The sequence below is a fragment of the Zosterops lateralis genome, assembly GCF_965231275.1.
Source record: "Zosterops lateralis genome assembly, chromosome: Z".
Taxonomy (NCBI): Eukaryota; Metazoa; Chordata; class Aves; order Passeriformes; family Zosteropidae; genus Zosterops; species Zosterops lateralis.
The window spans coordinates 46,426,645-46,446,853 of record NC_139800.1 but is presented as its reverse complement, the minus strand read 5'-3'; the positions used below and the strand labels follow the sequence as shown (position 1 = coordinate 46,446,853).

Here is a 20,209-nt window from a genome sequence, read left to right as displayed (position 1 = left end):
AGAAGAATTATACTTCTCAATCAGTATTTCTATCAAAACAGAAAGAACAGCAACATGAAACAAATTATGAAAAAGTACAGGCTAAGAAAATAAATGAAAGTTTGAGAAAGACTAGGCTGTGGAGGAAATCACTCCACTGAATATGTCCTTCTGAATCAAGACATGTAACTAATAATCTAAAATTCTTTTCCAACTTAGAGATAAACTCATTTTTATTACAATCAAGGATAGCTTATTTCTCGCCCCTATAGACTAATTTCTCACATTTCTAGATTAGTTATCTTTACTAGGATTCATCTAAAATGCATGAGAACAGTTCACAGAAAAAGACCACAACAACTAAACTTTACTTGTTCTTAAAAGACAACATTTTAACAGTGAGAAACATTATGTAGCTAAGTAGTCTGCAGAGGTAGTGTGGCTCAAACGAAAAAATCCCACTGCAAGCAGAACAGTAAGTAGGGCCAGTTAAGATTCTAAACTTTAATCCCCAGCTCACCTAGAAAAATCCTGTTCTAGTCCAAAATAAGTTATGGTCTCAAAGAAATTAAATTAATTAAATTCCAATTAAGAAATAGCATAAGAAGCATTTCAAGTGTCTGCCTTGGCCGCTGCAATGTCATTAACCCAAAGGAGTCTGCAGTATCAAGTCCTGAATCTGACTTGAACAGAAAAGGCTTACTAGAGTAGTCTCAAGCTTCTCATCACTTGACATGAGCACTTCACAGCAGTGGAGATCAGTACAGAAGTATAGAAATGGTGACAAATCAAGACATTTACAAACAGTAATTACAAGATTTTAAATAACACTACAGCAGATTCAGAATATCACTTATCCTAAATTCATGTTATTTTGACCAGTAGCAATTTCATTTGTACAGGCTGGAATTATGAAGTGTCACATATGGACTGCAAACACATTGCCAAAAATATTTCAATAGAAGTATGTAATTAAGACACCATCATCACATCAGAGGTGACAATTTGCATGCTGGATCTTACAAATGATCTTTAAGGTCCCAAAGAATTTTAAGATTCTATTATGCTATTTAACAGTATTTAGAAATGCAAACAAGGAGACACATTTGGTTTACCTATTTTCCAGTCAGACAGAGATGAATAGGAGTCTAAATCTCCATTTTCAAAGACCATGTGAAACTCCAGACGGTCAATTATTTTTTAAAAACAGTAAGTAAATATATCCAAAAGTAGGCTGGACAAAGTCTGTTTTCAGTTTTTGGGGGAATATTTACAACTAGTTCAAGCAGCTTATTTAAGTTGAAATGTATTCAACAACAAAAAACAAAAAATAAATGCCTTCTAGCTGTTCTCAGTATCATGTTGTTTCCTGGCCCCTTTCTGCACAAAAACCAGGTTTTTGAACCAAGGCAAACATGTTGTCTTACACGCCATTTATTCATTCTTGTAATTATACACTCATACAGGATATTATCAGTGTATTATATAAATGTGAAAACAGCATATGAATGAGGATGAGCTTGAGCAATGTAAATGTGTATGGAATACTGACAGTTCTTTGTAAAAGTGCAATCAAACTCATTTGCTATAACTATTGCTTCAGAAATTGTTATAGAAGAGAGAAAGGCACATTGAAAAATGCTATGAACAAATGCAAGTGCTTTATAATGGAAGACAAAACACTACTTGATATGCAACAGCTAATGCAGACACACCATCACAATGTATTTTCATCAGCAGGAGTTACTACAACACAGTAAAACGAAAAGAAAACACTGAAGGAAAAGAAAGAGAATGTCTTTTCTGACAAGAAAAGGAGGAAAAACTCAACAAAAACACTTAGTGAAAATGCAAATGGAAAATTTTGACTATGCAAATGCGGATGGAAAATATGGAGGTGATTGACAACAGCCAGCATGGCTTTCGCTAAGAGCAAATCACATCTGAAAAACGTGGTGCTCTTCCATAATGGGGTTACAGAGACAGTGGGTGAGGAAAAGGTGTGCCAAGGCATCTATCTGGATTTGTGCAAATCATTTGATGCTGTCCTGCACAACATCTTTGTCCCTAACTGGAGAGACATGGATTTGACCAATACGGCACTCGGTGGATAAGGAATTGGCAGATGGTTGCACTCAAAAGAACTGTGATCAACAGTTCAACATCCAAAAGAAGACCAGTCACAAGCGCTGTCCCTCAGGGGTCAGTACTGGGACCATCACTGTTTAATGTCTTTGTCAGTGACAGTGAGATCAAGGGCACCCTCATCACATTTGCCAGCAACACCGAATTATATGGGGCAGTTGACACACTGGAAGGAAGGAATACTTAGGAGCTGGACCCACGTGAAGCTCCAAGTTCAACATGTCCAAGTACAAAGTCCTGCACCTGGGCTGGGGTAATCCCAAGCACAAATACAGGCTGGGCAAAGAAGTGATTGAGAGGAAATCTGAGGAGAAGAACTTGGGGGTATTAGCAAACGGGAAAATCAACATGACGTGGCAATGTGCATTTGCAGTCCAGAAAGACAACTGCATCCTGGGCTGTATCAAAAGAAACTTAGCAGCAGATTGAAAAAGGTGATTCTGTCCTACTTTGCCTGCAAAAGACCCCAAGACCCCACCTAGACCACTGCTTTCAGCTCCCATTAAAAATCACACAAAATTTAAACATTTAAGTGTACAGTTTGCTTGGTTTTAAGTCTGGAACAAGCTGCCACGGTAAGGCCTTGCAAATTCATAGCAGAAGTTTAATCCTGTATGTCCTCTTCAATCTCTTTCAAACTTCTTTTTAAATGTTTAACATGCTGATAAGCAAAAATGAAAATTCTGGGAGAAGTTGTACTGCATCAAAGGGGATGAACCAGTCTAGAGTGAAGCTACTTGCACTTCTGCTTTTATACTTACCCAATATACTGTAATGGGTGGCTCTGATGTATAACAATCCTACAGGTTGGACAGGTATTGTTTTCCTCCAAATATTTCACTAGGCAGCTTCTACAGACTAGTAAAAAAGACATTCACAATTAAAAAGGAATAAAAGTAGCATAAAAAAGTAGCATAAAACAAGTCTGGTTTTATACAGTCACAGAATACACATTACTGAAATTTACATGAAGTTCATTTTTTGACATCATACCGGCATGATGTCTAATCTTGCGGAAAACAGTTTTCAGTACCTTTCAGTAATTTTCTTGATACAGGGAAGGGATGCAATAGAATTAAAGTATCTACACCTATCGAAAACTTTCTTAAAACATCACACAACACAAAACTCCACTTCGAAATTTACAAGAACAACAATTTCTAGCAAGTCAATATTCAGCTTGCCTGGATGACATTACAGGAACTACTAGCCATTAAGATACTAAACAAAACATGTTTCCTTTAACCATGGCCACATACAGAACAAATGTGCATGGTGGCAATAAAGTCAACAACAACAGCAACAACAACAACAACAAATCAATCCAAAGCAGGAAAGTGGATATCTGGATGTTATTTTAATTTTACCTTTCAGAGAGTACGCTGCAGCTAAACTTCCATCAGAAAAAAAAATTTATATTGTCACAGACCCTCAGTAAAATGTCCTCCTAGGAGTTGCAAAAGCAGTCATTCACTATTAAGCTGCAGATTTCTATATGCATACACACAATCACTCATCTCTTTCCAAAATAAATTATTTATACACCACTCTCCTCTCTTCTGCCCCAAAACAGTACTCATAAAATACACTAATACATGATATCCTCACTCACTTGAAGTTACAACTGAAAAAGGTATGAAGAAAAGAAGAGAGGTTTACTTGAAGTGCACTAGTCCATGCTGTCTTGGTATCAAATGCACTTATCACACAAAATGAAAGGATTTCTGTAACTATAGTGCCATCTATCTCTCAAACAAGAAGACAGCACAATTACATAAACACCAGTTAATTAAAAAAAATAAAGTAACAGTAAATGAATTATTATAACTCTGCATTGTGCTTTGCATTCACACACCTAGGATGATAGCACTGTTTGTGGCAGAGGTTAGACAAAGCCTCATAGCTATGCACATTAAGCACACATCTCGCACAGCAGTTTGTTCCACCAGAACCCCAGAACAGTAGATCCATTCGAAAAAGTGAAGTCAAACTACTCCTACCAAGTCAATAAAAACAGACTCTGACAGAGGAAGCAGGGACAGATATCCTGGAAAGAGTATCGGCGTGTTGCTAACTTGTGTACGAAGGGGTCAGAAAGGCCAAATTACAGCTGAAGCTGAACTTGGCAAGAGATATGAAGAATTATAAGGGTTTCTATAAGTATGTCAGAAAAAGGAGGTCAAAGAATGTGTATCACCACACCAACCCCAGATAAACACGACTGGGAAACCAGTAACAATAGACAAGAAGGTGGCTGATGTACTCAATTTTTCTGCCTCAGTCTTCTCTAGCAATTTCTCTTCCCACAGCTCTTGCATAGTTGAACTGCAAAGGGGACACTGGGGGCATAAAGTCCCTTCCACTTGTGTGAAAAGATCACACTCATGAACACTGGGAACACGAATACACCTAAGTCTGTGGGACCTGATGAGATGTGTCTGATGTAGTTGCCAAGCCACTCACAGTGGTAGTCCTGACAGTCAGGTGAAATCCCTTTTGACTAGAAAAAGGAAACATTGCTTCCACTTTTAGGAAGTGGTAGAATGGGAGATACCTGGAAATCATAAACCTGCCTGCCTTGACTCTGTGCCTGGGAAGATCATGAAGAAGATCTTCCTAGAAGCTGTGCTAAGGCATGTGAAAGACAAGAAGTGATTCCAGACAACCAGCGGATCTTCACCAAGGGCTCTGAGCAACTTGATGCAGCTAAAGATGCCCCTGCCCATTGCAGTGGTGATGCATTTGGTGACTTTTATAGGTCCCTTCCAACCCAAAGCATTCTGTGATTCTATGATAACTAAAACATCATCCTATGGCAGCACATCTCCCAGCTTGGACTAGGTAAACACTAACTCCTCTTAAAATCAATTGGCCACAAGTTGGCTGATGTTTTGGCAGTTTCAATCTGAGCATAGCGTCAAAATAAATGCCACTAGATGGCTTATGAAAGGTGCGGCAGCAATCTAGATTCTTTTTTTCTGGGGTCAGGTTGGGATTATTAAACTCTCCTGAAACTGGAAGTCTTTGGAGTAATGGACAGACAACATGGAAATCATTCTATGATCTGAAACAACATTATTACTAGAATTTTCCATTACCTTGATTTTCCAGTATCTTTGATCTCTGTCTACCCATATATCTGGGCACTGATTGTGGACATGAACTGAGCTGTACATTTTCTGATTTCTTAAACACATCAGAGAGGCTTCATCAGAACAGGAACAGGCAAGGATAATGCTCACTTTTTTATTTTAACAGTTTCACTTCACTTTTTTTCATTTCTGTATCTGGTTCAAGTTGACCTTTTATTATCCTGATGAATCCAGAAGATACCTTTCATAATGTGAAGATTTCCCTTTCACAACACAGGACAGCTTTCATATGTAAACACTAAAAAAACTGACATTACAAACACAACGTTTTACAAGACCTGCATATATTATCTAGCCTAAAATTTTAATCAAGGAACAGATACAAAAAAAAAATTTAAGACTGTTACTACTAATGAAGTTCTTAGCAACTGACTTAAGAGGCCTACTCACCACCAACAATCTAAAACTACAGCAGAAAAATAAGTAGGAAAGAAAACAAAACCCACTTTGTTTTCTCCTGAATTCAGTTTTACAAAAATTTGCCCTGCTCTTCCAGAAGACTGGCCTTGATCCTCCAAATTACCTTCACTAAAGGACTCAACTTCATTTACTACTGAAGAGCCTTTGAATGGCTGAAGATCAGGAAATCAGAGAAAAATTGAAAAGAAAAATTTGCATTTCTAAGTAGAACAGAATTAATATTTCAAGGTGGTATAATTTAGAAGAGAATTCACTGTCTCAGCAGATAGGGTAATTTCATTATAGTTTTTGTAAGGATGCTTTTCCAGGAACATACATTATTAGTATTATCTTATAAAATACAAACAATGCCAATGTATGAAGTTTTGTTAAAAAGACAGGATCCTGTACCTCTTCTCACGAAACTAATTCTACAGGGCAGAGTGAAGTAGTATTCATAAAATATAAACTGTCAAAATAAGGGAGAAGCAAGCAAAAAAAAAAAAAAAAAAAAAAAAAAAAAAACAAAAACAAAAACAAAAACAAAAAAAAAAACACAAAAACAAAACAAAAACAAAAACAAAAACAAAAACAACCACAAAACAAAAAAAGGAGCAGGAAAAGGTAAAGGTAGTAAGGTGTATTCCCTGACTTTTGCAGCAAGCACTGTAGCATTGTGGATAAATCTACTTACTTCCTCCAAAAGCAAATATAAGAAGTACAAATGGTATCAGCTGAGGGGTATTTGTGAGGTTTTATTTTTAAAGAACGATGAAAAATGACCTCTCTCTAGCTCTCTGTCAGCCATATTAAGTTGTTATGATGCTCATTTTGTATGAGCATACTGCTTCTCACTAGCAGCAGTGAAGAAATTTAGGCAAAACTAAGTACAAGTCTAGCTCTGAAAACAACACTATGGAAATTGAAATATGAGGCAAGAAAATTCTGGAGATACCTTAAAGCAGTCTTCCAAAAGTTAAGGCACTATAAGTGAGATGGACAGGGACTTTATATAAAGGGGCATGTGCTGACAGGACAAGGGGAAATGGCTCCGAACTCAAGGAGGATAGGTGCAGATTAGATATTAGAAATAAATTCTTTACAGTGAGGGTAACAAGCACAGGTTGCCTAAAGAAACTCTGGATGGACCATCCCTGGAAGCATTCAAGGCTAGGTTATATGGGGGTTTGAGCAACCTGATGCCATAGATGCTGACCATGCCCATGGCCAGGGGATCAGATATAGATTCTGGAACCATTCTGTGGTTCTTGCAATCATAGAAGAAACCATTCTACAATCCTACATTCTACGAGGATATTCAGAACAATATGAAGTATGACATGTACAACAAATTCATCAAGGCTGACAAACAGAGCTTATAAATGGAATATAATAAAAAACATAATCACTGACAAACCATAAGCATAGTTTTTCCCCTTTGTCAGATATATAGGGTGAAGAAGTCTGCTGACACTTTTTGGTTTATGATGAAGATGCAGACACCAAATAATTGCCTTCTAAGAAAATTTAGGACTAAGTCATTAAGCTAATTAAACAACATACTAGCTTTTTTTCAGAATAAACATAAATACTGTAGCAGAATAATTTTAAAACATGGGATGTGTTGCAAGGTTCTAAGTCATCCTTTGCTCACATGATAGTAGAAATTCACAAAGTAACTTGACAATGAACAACTACTTTATCACAATGTTTTGGAATATCAACTTATTTCTAGGATACAATACAACACACTTATTCTTTATTGATAAACTACTCTGCTTTCTTCAGAGGAATAGAGGAATACAGAAAGAGACCTCTGAAAGGCTCCAGGTAGAGAACATATGCTACATCAGCTGTCACAGAAGACAGAACTAGGTATTCTAGATTCCTTTACCATGAAGACAGACTGCATTCTTGAATATTTACATTACCACTAATAGTATATGGCTTTAAGTTTATGCAGCACATCCTTAATCTTCCCTTCTTTTTTTTTGTTAAAAAATCAAATCATCTGTTAAAGAAAAGCAGTCTAGTAAAGCACATGCTATTTTGGCTGATGCACAATAGGTATTTTAAATTTCAACAGAAAACCATTACAAGACGTTGCATATCAAGTTTAAAAAAGAAAAACAACAAACAAACAAATAAACAGAAACAAACAAAAACCAAGCCAGCAACTTTAACCTAATTATACTTCTACTTACAAGTATGCAAGCATTCTGTTACAGTAGTAGCATCAATCAGGTATCCATTGCACAGACGACAGGTTATATGGGCATTAATGTCCCAAAGCTTAATCTTCCTTGTTAGCATCTTTGGTGTCTGTGGAAGAGACATATCATAATATGTAGCCATTTGGGAATAAATTATTAACCTGTGTTAACGCAGCTTCAGACTTTTGTACAATGTACATGGATGTGTGTACACAGTGATGCTTTTATGTCACTTCACAGAAAATAAACAATGTAAACCCACACTGTTTTGCAAGTCAGTACTGCAAGAGCATGGAAAATGACCTTTCCATGAACTATTAAGTTCCTTTACCAACCAATGGACTCAGATTTAAGGTGAAACCCTACTATCCTGGTAACTTGAGTCATCATATTTGGTCTAGTAGTGATAGAAAACTCACGAAATATGGAGAGAGAAAAATCCTCAAAGTAATTTCAGATTCAAAAGTGTTTTGACAATTGAAAAGTCAAAGTAACTGTTAGGTTTAACCACACTTTCAAGTGTTTTCCTTGTGTCATTATGTTAAAGCATAATTTAGAATCTGTCTCTCAACAACAGGGCTGAAAAGTAAACCTTCTTGAAATCCCTTTCATTTAAACACAAGCTAATTAGAGACTACACTGCAGATTAAAATAATTTCTTTGGCAGAGGAGCAGTTTGTTGTGCTAAAACTTGAACTAGACATCTTTCCTTTCTTCTGAGCATAGGACGGCATAAACATCTTTAAAAGGAAAAAAAAATGAGAAATCAAAAATGAAAAAGCCCATTTAACCTTTTTTTGCAGCAACCCCAACTGCTTAGAAAGAAAACACCACAAAGCCCATGCCTTTACAAATAAACTGTTATCTTTTAACAATTTATGTTATTCAAAATATCATGTTTTATGTTTATGTATTACGTTTTTTAAAATATTTTGAAAACTGTACTGTTACCAGAACCTGACCAACATTCTAGTTAATTAACAGATTAGGCTATACTTGCTTACAACCTACTACATTTGGTTCTCACACTGCAGAAGTCACCAAATTACACTGTTTTCCTTTAAAGTGATTTTACTATCCCTGGCTCACAAATACTGGTTTTCATCTAGCTCAGTTTGGAAAACATTTCAGAGTTTGAATGGTGAAACATGTTCTTCAAGTTTCACACAGAAATATTCCAACAAGGTTGTCTGATCTTTAATTTTGGTATTTTTTTCCCCTATGTTCAGTGAAGTGGTACTAAGAAAAAAGAACTACCAAACTTCTACACCAATCTGAACTATTCCAGTGCAGAAGTTGCGTATGTTTCACTGTAAACCATGGAGAAACATATCCAACACCCACCCATTCAAAGCTGCATTGTCCTATACAAAAAGGAAGACTTCCAGTTCTCATGGTTAAGAAGTAAACAATGACAAAAAAATGAAACTTATTCTATAATAGTTGAGATTTAGTTATAAATCTATTGACCTCCCATTACAGAAGAATAAAAGAGCAGCTTGGTTTTGCAGTATTAAAAATAAGTGAGAACCTATACCCAGAAACAAAATTACTTTTCTAAGCTTAGTAGAATTATTTTCAACTCTCTGAAAACCAAATACATGTTACATCTTTGCAAGTTAGCACATGAGGTCATCAGTTAAAAGCTATTACATGAGGTATGTAGGTTTCTGTAGTGCTGAGGAAGAGCTATTCAACACCACTCTTCAAGAAGAGCTCAAGGAATGCCATCAAACCACCAGTTAAACAGAAAGTGAGCAGGCTAAAAAGCACAATTTATGACAGACAAAAGAGAAATTAGCCTACACAGACCCCGAAAAAGGCAGAATCAATACAATTCTAGTTACTTGTTTAGGCAGGAATTCAGAAGAAGGTGTTCAGGATAACCACGGGAAGAATCCAAGTATTACTAAGGCAGAAGAGCCAAAGTCTTAACAGTGAAACTTGAAGTAAAGAATTTGTTTATTTTCTAGAAAAAAAATTACCATTTTCCCTCATGACAGGACAGATAAACACTACCACTACAGGAACCATCAACAAACAACAAAAAGTTCAGATGGGGTGTAATATTATGAGAACAGTGACTGAACCATAGAACAAAGGCAAAAATAATACAAAATAGTAATAAACCTCATTGTGCCGGGGGAAAAAAACCAAAAAAGGATAGCAAGAATAATACACATTTTTCCAACTTAATAGGAAAAAAGTCATACACATTTTCGCACTGGAAAATGAGCATCTTCTAGAACATCAAGAGCAAGCCTATTGAATCAATCTTATGAAAATTTAATGCACTTTCGAAGGAGGACAGAAAGCCTCTCTAATTAGATGTTTAAAGGACTGAAACTAAGAACTTTTGGAAGAAGCAACAGAAAGGTAACAGGTCTTTCCAGGGCAGTGGACACCTCAGTTTCCTAAGGTGACAAAACCTACAGTAGGACATTCCTTCAGAAGGCCTGTTCCACATTGCTTTCTTGCAGCTCCTAAAACAAGAAAAGGATCTCTTCTCTGCTCATGCAGCAATCCAGATATGTTTGCTTCCACACACCTTGAATCTCCAATAAACAATGCAACTTTTGAAGTCCGTAAGCAAGTTATCAGTGTCAGACTTTATTTAAGTCTGTGTTTTGTACAGTTGTGACCCATGTCCTCCAGGCTTGGGAAAAAGAACTCAAAACGCCTCTCTTGCTTTTCAAAACACTTAACCTGTTACAACAAGAGGACTTACTAAAAATTTAAGAATTAATAAAAATAGAATTTTAAAAAGGCCAGATCACTTCACATCTATTTAAAAAGGTAGAGAGAAGCTCACAAAAAAATGGCATATTACCAAGATGTCAGTTCAGTCAGATAACATAAATACTCAGACTTTGCAGAAAACTTGAATAGCTTCCTAGAGGGAAATAGAAAGAAAATTTTAGCAGAACTAATGACACATATTAAAAAAAAAATAGAGACACTAATGTTACAACTGCATATAAGAAATTAAATTCACTAATCATAGCAACTAATTAAAAACATAAAGTAATTCCACATTATGTAAAGTAATTTCACATTTATCACCTGCCTGTTCTGCACCCCTTCAGGGAGATGCAAATAACATAACTGCAGATTTCATCATCAACTATTTTTTTTCTCATTATTATTGCATTTGAAGATGATACACAGTCATACTAGGAAATACGAAGCTAAGCTATCACTCACAATGCTTAAGAAGAAACTCTCCATGTGAACAGGTGGCTAATACAGGACGTCTTTCATGTTCCTATCTGGAATACATTAACTATCAGCTCAGTAGGGGTACTAGGCGACTTAAACCACGCATCTGCTCTTGGGAAGGTATCCCAAGATACCCATGTTTCTACAGCCTACTGCCAAACAAAAGTTAAGCACCACTTTTATCATATAAAACAGCCAAGTTATCACCCCACCAAAAAACCCCATACTGAACACTTATTTTAAGTAATCATGCGAAATATACTGCTGCAAGAGAAAAAAAGTGCGTTAGATCTGGAGATTAGAAGCAAGCAGAAGGTACAAAATACTCCCAAGATGTTAATGCTGACAAGTATATCATAATTGATATGCCAAGTCATATTTCTATGTTATCTCAACCCCAGCTTGTTATGAAGACTACCCATTAGCTTAACATTCAGAGTAAAGAAATTAATTAAAAAGATATTTCTCAAATATTTAAGATTTTACATCAGTCTAATCACCCCGAAAATTTCAGTTTATTTGAGTTTATCAAATATGCAAATATTGAGTTTATCAAACAAGCAATTGAAGACCGAGTTAGTTTTTTTTTAACTACTGGTCTCCCATGAACGCAAGATGACATGTCTCTCGACAAAATCTCAGTGTCCCTCAGAAACCTCAGCATCTGTTTTTATTATTATTCAGACTCTCAAAGAGCTACTTTTAGCATATCAACATGTAGTAACGTAAAGAAGCAAAGCATGTTTGCCAGGTGCCGGATTCCTCTCAAGTATTCTGAATGAAGTGACATCCTTCTGCTCAGGCTACTGACAGCTTCTGCACACGCAATTACTCCATGCCAGTAATCTCATACAAACTGGAACTAAACATCCAAAACATCAAGTTTGAAAAGCAACCTGTTTTTCTATTTTCCAGACAAATCCAGGTCTCCCTTAAACACCTTCCCTCTGAAAAAGAGGCATTTTTTCAAATCTGAATTCCAGGTGATCTCTTTCACAGAGCTAATCTTCTCATCTCTCAAACAGTTATATGCTGAAAAGAAAGCTAAAAATTAATTCACATACCTCCAAAACAAGTAATCTAACCTTAAAAACAAACCCCACAGAAGTCTAAATACATATTCCCAAGAAACCGTGAAGCTTAAAAGCACAAACAGATACCTGGTAACAACACTGAGCCACTTGATCCGACCTCGGTTTGCTTTGAGCAGCTGGATTATTTAGAATATCCTGAATTGGAAGAGACCATGGATTTGTCAAGTCCAAATCCTGCCCTGCACAGGACATCCCTAATAATCACACCATGTGCTTGAGAGTATTATCCGAATGCTTCTTGAGCTCTGCCGGCTTGGTGCTGCAACCACTTTCCTGGAGAGCCTGTTCCAGTGCCCAACCACCCTCTGAGGGAAGAACCTTTCCCCAATAGCTAACCTAAATCTCCTCTGACACACGTTATGCCATTCCCTCAGGTCCTATTACAGGTACCCACATTACATGAAGGACGTGATCTCCTAATGTCTTTTCTAACCTGAATTATCATATGATCCTATAAACTTACAAACTCAGCCTATTCATGTAATAAACAAGCTGAACATCCTACTATAGTGAATGATTCAAGCTGCTGATGACTGTTAGACAATCATAATCACAGAGACACCAACTCAATGAATTAGCATGAACTCAGCATCAAAACTGGCAGCTGTAAAAAGAAAACACACAGAATCATGTTGACATTAAAGTAACGCACACTGGCTTGAAGCAATAATAGGACATAAGTTTACTTTTCCAAAGCACAATCTAGGCTGATACCTTCTTGCCTAAAAATGTATTAAAAAAATCAGACTAAAACCATATCTCCCAATTGTCACTTTTTTTTTACAGAGACTCACTAGACTGTGCAGGATTTTGTAAGAATAGCAAGCCTCTAAAAGAGACTATTTACATTTGCCTTATTTTGTAACGTGATCCATCATTCACTGTAGAAGATGAATGCTCAAGAGCTTCTAAATCTTTCACAGGCTCACAGTCAAGTTCAGAAGCACAAGTTTCACAGAAGGCTACCATTCTACATAAAAACAGGTAAATTCAGAGGACAGACCAAATTCTGAACATTTACAACATCATTTTCCAAAACTAATAGCTCATTTGAACACTGCAAACCCCAGGCTCCCACTAAATCCTCACAGCAGTGAACAGACAACAGAAAATACCATACCTTAATTTAGTTTTTAGAAAGCCAAAGCCAAGAAAGGCAAATCTCTAATACAAAAATTCTTTTGTTCTTCTAAATTAAATTGTTAGTTCTTCTGAGATTCACCTGCTCAAATAATACGCTATTACAACAAGCAATCTCAAATTTTAAGAACTGTGGATAACTTTGAAACTTTCAATCCACTGACTGAACTGTGACATTTGATTTAAAAAATGTAAAGTCTTATTTTGTACTTAGTCAACAAATGAGCACTGGAGCCAAACCACAATTCTACTCCCCCAAAACCATGTTGCTGGAATAGTAAGAAGCCACTCCTCAGTTCTATAATCACAAAACGCTTCTCAAATCACCAACTAACCAACAAAACAAAAACCAAACCCCAAACCAAAACAAACAAAAACCCAAAACAAAAACAATAACAAAACCCCCAAACAATCTACCCACCCAAAAAAGACACACAACACAACAACTTGAATCTCAACTGTTTTTACAGGAAATGTAAAATTCATAGAAAGTGTCCTCTGAGCGTGTCACATAGATTCATAGGATAATGTTATGGCTATAATGAAGTAACCTCTCCAGGCCGCTCTAATCCAACCTTGCATTCAAAGCAGGCTCACTTAAATTGAGTTACTGTGGGCTATTCCTGCTCCTCTCAGAAAACGCTCAACCGTGAAGATTCCACAGCCTCTCCGGGCAACCTGTTCCAGGGCCTGACCACCTTCACCAGCAAAAAATGCTCCTACTGTCTCAAAGGAATCTCCTGCATTGCAACTTGGGTATGATATCTCCCATCCTAGAGGAGTGAACTTCCAAGAGCTGTGCAGTACCCTCATCATGATTTGTGTCCACAGGTTGTGTTGAAAATAGGATTAGGGTCTTCCCCAATTCTTAGCACCACTTTCTTTAAGACCTCTGTAAACACTGCATAAAAAAGAGCAACACTGAAATCTTAGTCAATAGGTGAAGAGGCCACTCTTAACCCAAGTTTTAAGTATACCATCCTGGTTATTATTCTGGAGACAAAACAAATCAGCACTCCACTGCTTTAGAGAAATAGGAAGCCCTCCAAAGCGCTTAAAAAGAACTGAGAGATCCTGTTTAAAAAATTCAAGAAAATATTCACACTCATCTTTCTCTTACAAAGACAAAGCCTACTTTTCTAAGATACGCCATCACATCTGCTTGAAATGGATGGGAGACCTGATAGGAAAAAATCCATTTTGAAGAGACTGTTTCTTAAGAGCTGCCAAGCAATGAATTATTCAGAAACAACACACCAACAATGGAGAGAGAAGGGACTCTTACAGTGCTGGAACATGAAACCCCAAACAAAGACAGAAAATGTTCCAAACATTCAGCTAACATGAAAAAAGATGATTTGCAAAAAAATTAGTATTTCTTCATCTTGGTTCCAGCTGACATTATTTTAAACCACACTGTTGGCACTGTGTCAGCTTCTCACTGTCTGTAAGTCTTACAAAGCACCAAAAAGGGAGTGAGGACATTTACAAAATCTGGACTATATTTCCAATTAAAAAACAAGCAAACAAATGACCCCCCCCCCCACACACAGAGTAAGGAGAGGGTGGAAGGGGATATGCACGTTTCAGAAAGTCAACTCGCTTTGTTTGTGCTTCATCCATTTCGTCCACTAAGGCAATGTTGTCTTAAGACGATCAAGCAATTACAGGCCTCTCTACAAAAATTTTGTCACTGCTAAGAGAAGTCTGCATATCTTGGTACAAGCTTTCACGTTTCAGAAAGATGTCAGCACTGAAACTATTATTCATGCAAGATTACAAAGAGGATCAGCAGAGCAACTCTTCGGAAGTACAGCCTTATCATGTATATAGAAACCACTCCAGAATATCTTGGCCTACATGAGGCATACCTCTTAAAACAGCATTTCTTTTCAGAGTCTGCCATCCAGAGACCTGAAAAGACAGAAAAATAGTCTGAAAGTTAACATCCAAAATTACTCAAAATACAGCTGCCACAAAGAAATACTCAGCTCACTAAATTCACCTAAGTATTTAGGTGTCTCTATTAATTTAAGATAATGGTGGGGTAGAAGCACTTGTCAGCAAGAAAAGACGAAAAAAATTTGATCCTCGGGAAGAAGGAAGAAAAAAAAGATTTAATACAGTCTCCCACTAGACAAGGAAAATTACTCAAAAAAGAAGTCCTAAGAGGTCCTGTTAACATGTGATGGGAAAATAAATTCATTATGTCCAAAAATGACAGGGAAAATAACCAAATAAATAAGCAGAATTCTTGAACAACAACCTATGGATTAGAAAGTCTGTAAGAGAAGAAAATATTTTGAATTGAAGACCCACATTGGGATGAGCAGCATTCTCAGTTTTCAAGCTATGTTTTCAAGTAATCTGCTCTTAGAATCTTAATCTTCCAAAATACTTTCAAGGAAATAATTAGTATTTCCAGAATTTCTAGGTATTTATCAGAATAAAATTATATTAAAAGAAAGAATAAAAAATAAGACCTTTATTCTTTGGCTAAAGATGATACAATCTCACATGAATAGGTAAATTTGACTGAAGAAGCAATTTTTCTTACTGATTCACACAGTCAGTAAGATTGTGGGAAGATTCAGCTGTTACAGAGACAGTGCTACAAGTCCATCTTCCTGCTCAAAAAAATCAAAGGCATAGCCTATAGTTACTGATTTTGCTGTTATCTTGCTAAGAGAATTATGAAAACAATGTCAAAATAAGAAGTTAATGATAGTGATTACTGAAAACTTCAGAATAATGCCAATAAAAATTTCTTTGCAGTTCCAATGTGAACTTCTTTGACTGAATTCAAAATAAAAAATTACTATAAACTGAAAGCAATGCAGAGTTACAGGAGATGCTCTTTTGTTGGAACCCATTACAAAAAAGAACCCAATTGAGGACACAAAGCCTCTCATACAGTAGAATAAACTCCATAGGACTTTCATTTAAAAGATTTATTTCTCCAGCAAAACGTGGAGAACAGACTCTGCTTCTAAAGAAACCAGCTCAAAAGCTTATCACCACTCTAAAAGCACATAACAACATGAACTTGAGTAACAGTCTTCCAAAATGACTTGTTATGCATCTTCCCTCACTGCTGCTGGAAGGTTACACTTTGGTTCACGTGGAAGAAGGAATTTTCACATTCAATTTGTGAGAAAAAAACCAACAATCAGACTGGTCCTAAATCATCAGCATATTCCTCCTGTTCTAGTTATAGAGTGATAGTGATGCACTTCGAAAGCTAAAGACAGGGAAAATCAGTTCTTTTTTAGATCTAGATGGTTGCTGGAGACTGGGCAAGTGAATCATTCTATTGTATATACGGTAATAAATTAGAAGTGAGTAGTAATATATTCTTTAAAGGACTTCTTAAGTGCTGTGATTGCACATAACAACTTGTCAGATTATCAGACTGTAACTGCTGCTTGTGCCACCTAGCTTTGTAAAGCAAAACAGGAAGTTATTCTTATCAGATACAAATCCAAAGTGAATGGCATATTTACAAACCATTACAATTTTGCTCTATTTTAACAGAATAAGCATACATATTTTTCTTTCAATGAAACATAGTACAATAATGTTAACTCACTAAAAAGCAGAAGTATAATGCTCACATTATAACTGTAAAATAGTTAAATGTAGCACATCATAACAGTTTTGCTGAATAATTACCAAAAGGTACTAAAGTCACAGCACCGAAAGCTGAACGACAACAGTACTGGAAGCACAATTCCATACCTCAATTCACAAGGACAATGTATTTAAGATGAAAGTCACAGCTCTAAGAACAAAGCATTACAACAGTAGAACTTCAGTCAGATTCAAAACTAAGTGTGGGAAATAAAATTTTCAAATATGATGCTTGTGATTGTGTGGCTTACACCGGACATAAGCATCTCACTTTGCCACTAGCTGCGCACTGGTGAAACTCAATAGACAAACCTAGATTTTCAGTGGACTGAATTAAAGAGCAGAAAAACAATACAGCCCTTGCTATGGCAATCAGTTTCATTATTCCCAAAGATGACCAATAAATATTGATAAATTAACATTTTAAATATTAATTTAAATACTAACATTAAATTCTTAAGTACTGTTATATATGTTCAATTTTAATAACTGTTTCCATCTAAATCCACAAACTACACTAGCTGAACAGGCCTGGAAAGACTTTATTCCATAAAGCAAGAATCAAAAAATGGCTCGTGCTATTGTTAGTACAACCGTGCAATGTAGTTCTAAATTAAAGTGTGAATTAAATCTAATTCACACTTCCATCACAATGCACGTAAAGTGTTGTATGGTCAGAGATTATGAAGAGAGACAAGCATAGAATTTGTCTTTTTCAACTAGCTGTATTGAAAAAAAAATACTCTATTATTCGGATCAGTCGCAATAGAAAGACAGCAGTTGTTAATGACTGAATAGACAGACTTTTGTTCCATAAGGAAATTTATTTAAAAGTAACTTATTAGTATAATATGCTGACCTGCAACAGAGGAAGAATAACAGCTAAATGAAATTAATTAAAAAGCCTCACCAGCCTAAAATAAAGTTTTTTCCCCTTCTGCAAGTTTTTCCATCGTAGGGCAAGATACTTATCAGTCATAAATTTACTTCAAGAGAACCGGAGAAGCAGTCATAGTCCTGCTTCCATTGCTAGAAATGTCGATATAGCCTGTACAGTATTCTGAAAAAGGATAAGGATATTACCTCAGGTAAGCAACCTAAGATGCAGGACACGATTTCAACAGATGGAAGGACAAAGAAAACAGTATTGTGGTTGCTTTGGCTTCAGATACCAAAATTTTTTATTTCAACTGTTGTCAGATGTATGTTGTTGAACTTTGACTTTGAAACAATATATAAGTGACTTATAAAAGAGAACAGTGACTTCAAATATTCGCAGTGAGAAGTTTGTGCTGGGTTTAGCAAAATGCAGTAAGAGAAGATAATTTGTCTTTCAAACAGAATTTTAAAATATTGCAAGCAACAATAAAACTCTTTTATGTTGTGCTTGCAAAGCGTTGTTTCATAAAAGAAATTAGAAACAAACCTTTTTCTTGAACATAAAGTAATAGATTAAAGATTTAAATTTGCTGTAGTAAGCCTAGTTATGAGTACAAGCAGAGATTTTTATGACTTAATTCATGAGAATAATTACATGCTAAGGCAGAAAATACATCCATGTACTTTCTTTAGTATCATGCCGGTAATTTTTCACATCTAAGTGGAATTCCTCACAAGTGGTTTTTCTCATTCCTGGGAATGTCCTAACACCACCAGATGGCACCAGCACTCTACCTTCAATAAAACAGGTAGCTGTATCTTAATAACTGAACACAGAAAAAAGACAGCCCTGGAACATAAAAAAATTAATTAAATCAAGACATTCACCAGCAGTCTCATGATGGAGACTTCCAGATCCTCCTGTGTCCCTGGCAGCCATCCAGACCTACTTGGTTACCCCAACAGTCAGCTCCTCCCACCTCCCCCCTTACAGACACACGCACCTGTTCCACGCTGGCAAGCTTGGCTGGTTTGTCAGCAGCACTCACTCACTTTACAGTAACTGCTGGTACTGTAGACTGTGGATTCCGACAAGCACATCACTAAACCATGTCCCTTAGCGCCACATCCACACATCTTTGAAGTATCTTCAGGGTTCCAACACTGCCCTGGACAGCCTGGTTTGATGCCTGACCGCTGTTTCAGCACAGAAATTGTTCTGAATATCCAGTCCAAACCCCACCTGGCATAGTTTGAGGCTACTTTCTCTTCTTGTATCCCTTGCTTCCTGGGAGAAGAGACTGGCCCCCATGTGGCTACAGCCTCCTTTCAGGTGGAGAGGAAGAAGGTTTCCTCAAGCCTCCTTTTCTCCAGACTAAACAACCACAGCTCCCTCAGCTGCTCTTCATGGGATTTCACCAGCTCCTTTGCCCTTCTCTGGACTTGCTCCAGTACCCCAATGTCCTGCCTGTCATTAGGGGCCCAGAACTAGACACAGAACTCCAAGTGCAACCTCACCAGTGATGAGTACAGGCGGACAATCACTGCCCTGGTCCCACTGGCCACACCACTGCTGATAAAGGCCAGGATGCCACAGGCCTTCTTGGCCACCTACTCACACTACTGGCTCATGTTCAGCTGCTGTCACCAGCACTCCCCAGCCCTTTGCTGCTGGAAAGTTTTCCAGCCACTCTGCCCTCAACCGGTAGCACTGCATGGGGTTGTTTTGATCCAGGGGCAGGATGGCATTGGGCCTTGCTCAGTCTCATACCACTAGGCTCAGTGTACCAATCCGTCCTGTCCAGATAACCCTGTAGAGTCTTTCTGCCCCTCAAATCAACACTCCCACTCAATTTGGTGTCATCTGCAGGCTGACTGAAGCAGCACCTGATCCCCTGATACAGGTTGTTGATACAAACATTAAATAGAACCAGCTCCAATATTGAGCCCTTGAGAACATCACCTGTGACCAATGGCTAGCTGGATTTAATTCCATTTCCCACCAGTCCCTAGGCTTGGCCATCCAGATAGCTTTTTTACCCAGCAAAGACTGCACTTGTCCAAGCCATGAGCAGCCAGTTTCTACAAATGACTGTAGGAAACAGTGCCAAAGGCTCTACTAAACTTCATATAAACAAGATGAACCCTTCCCTTATTCAGTAAATGGGTGACCTTGTCGCTGAAGGAGATCAGGTCAGTCGATCAAGATTAAAAACTAGGTCAATACAAGGCCTATATAAAAGTTGTCAGAATGCATTTACCTTTCATGAAGTGACTAGGAAGAAAACCACCATGCCTTCCTACCCCAAGCTAACATCCACAAGTATTTTATTCTTATGTATCCCAATACTTGGCAAAG

The 20,209-nt window shown here is 37.1% G+C and overlaps 1 protein-coding gene across 7 annotated transcripts in view; it reads right to left on the bottom strand.

Moving 5' to 3' along the window:
* PCGF3 (polycomb group ring finger 3) overlaps positions 1-20,209 on the bottom strand; it is a 55,062-nt gene that overhangs the window by 12,594 nt on the left and 22,259 nt on the right. For 3 of the 7 annotated variants that reach the window (XM_083884361.1, XM_083884359.1, XM_083884363.1), the window contains 3 exons: positions 15,213-15,255; positions 7,880-7,997; positions 2,886-2,982 (listed from right to left, as the gene is read on the bottom strand). In XM_083884361.1, coding sequence (XP_083740487.1) covers positions 2,886-2,982; positions 7,880-7,988 — 206 coding nt within the window. In that variant the 5' untranslated portion in view covers positions 7,989-7,997; positions 15,213-15,255. Of the gene's footprint in view, positions 1-2,885; positions 2,983-7,879; positions 7,998-10,718; positions 10,782-15,212; positions 15,256-20,209 lie in introns of all 7 variants that reach the window. The other 4 variants (XM_083884362.1, XM_083884364.1, XM_083884358.1 and 1 more) reach the window with 2 other exon arrangements.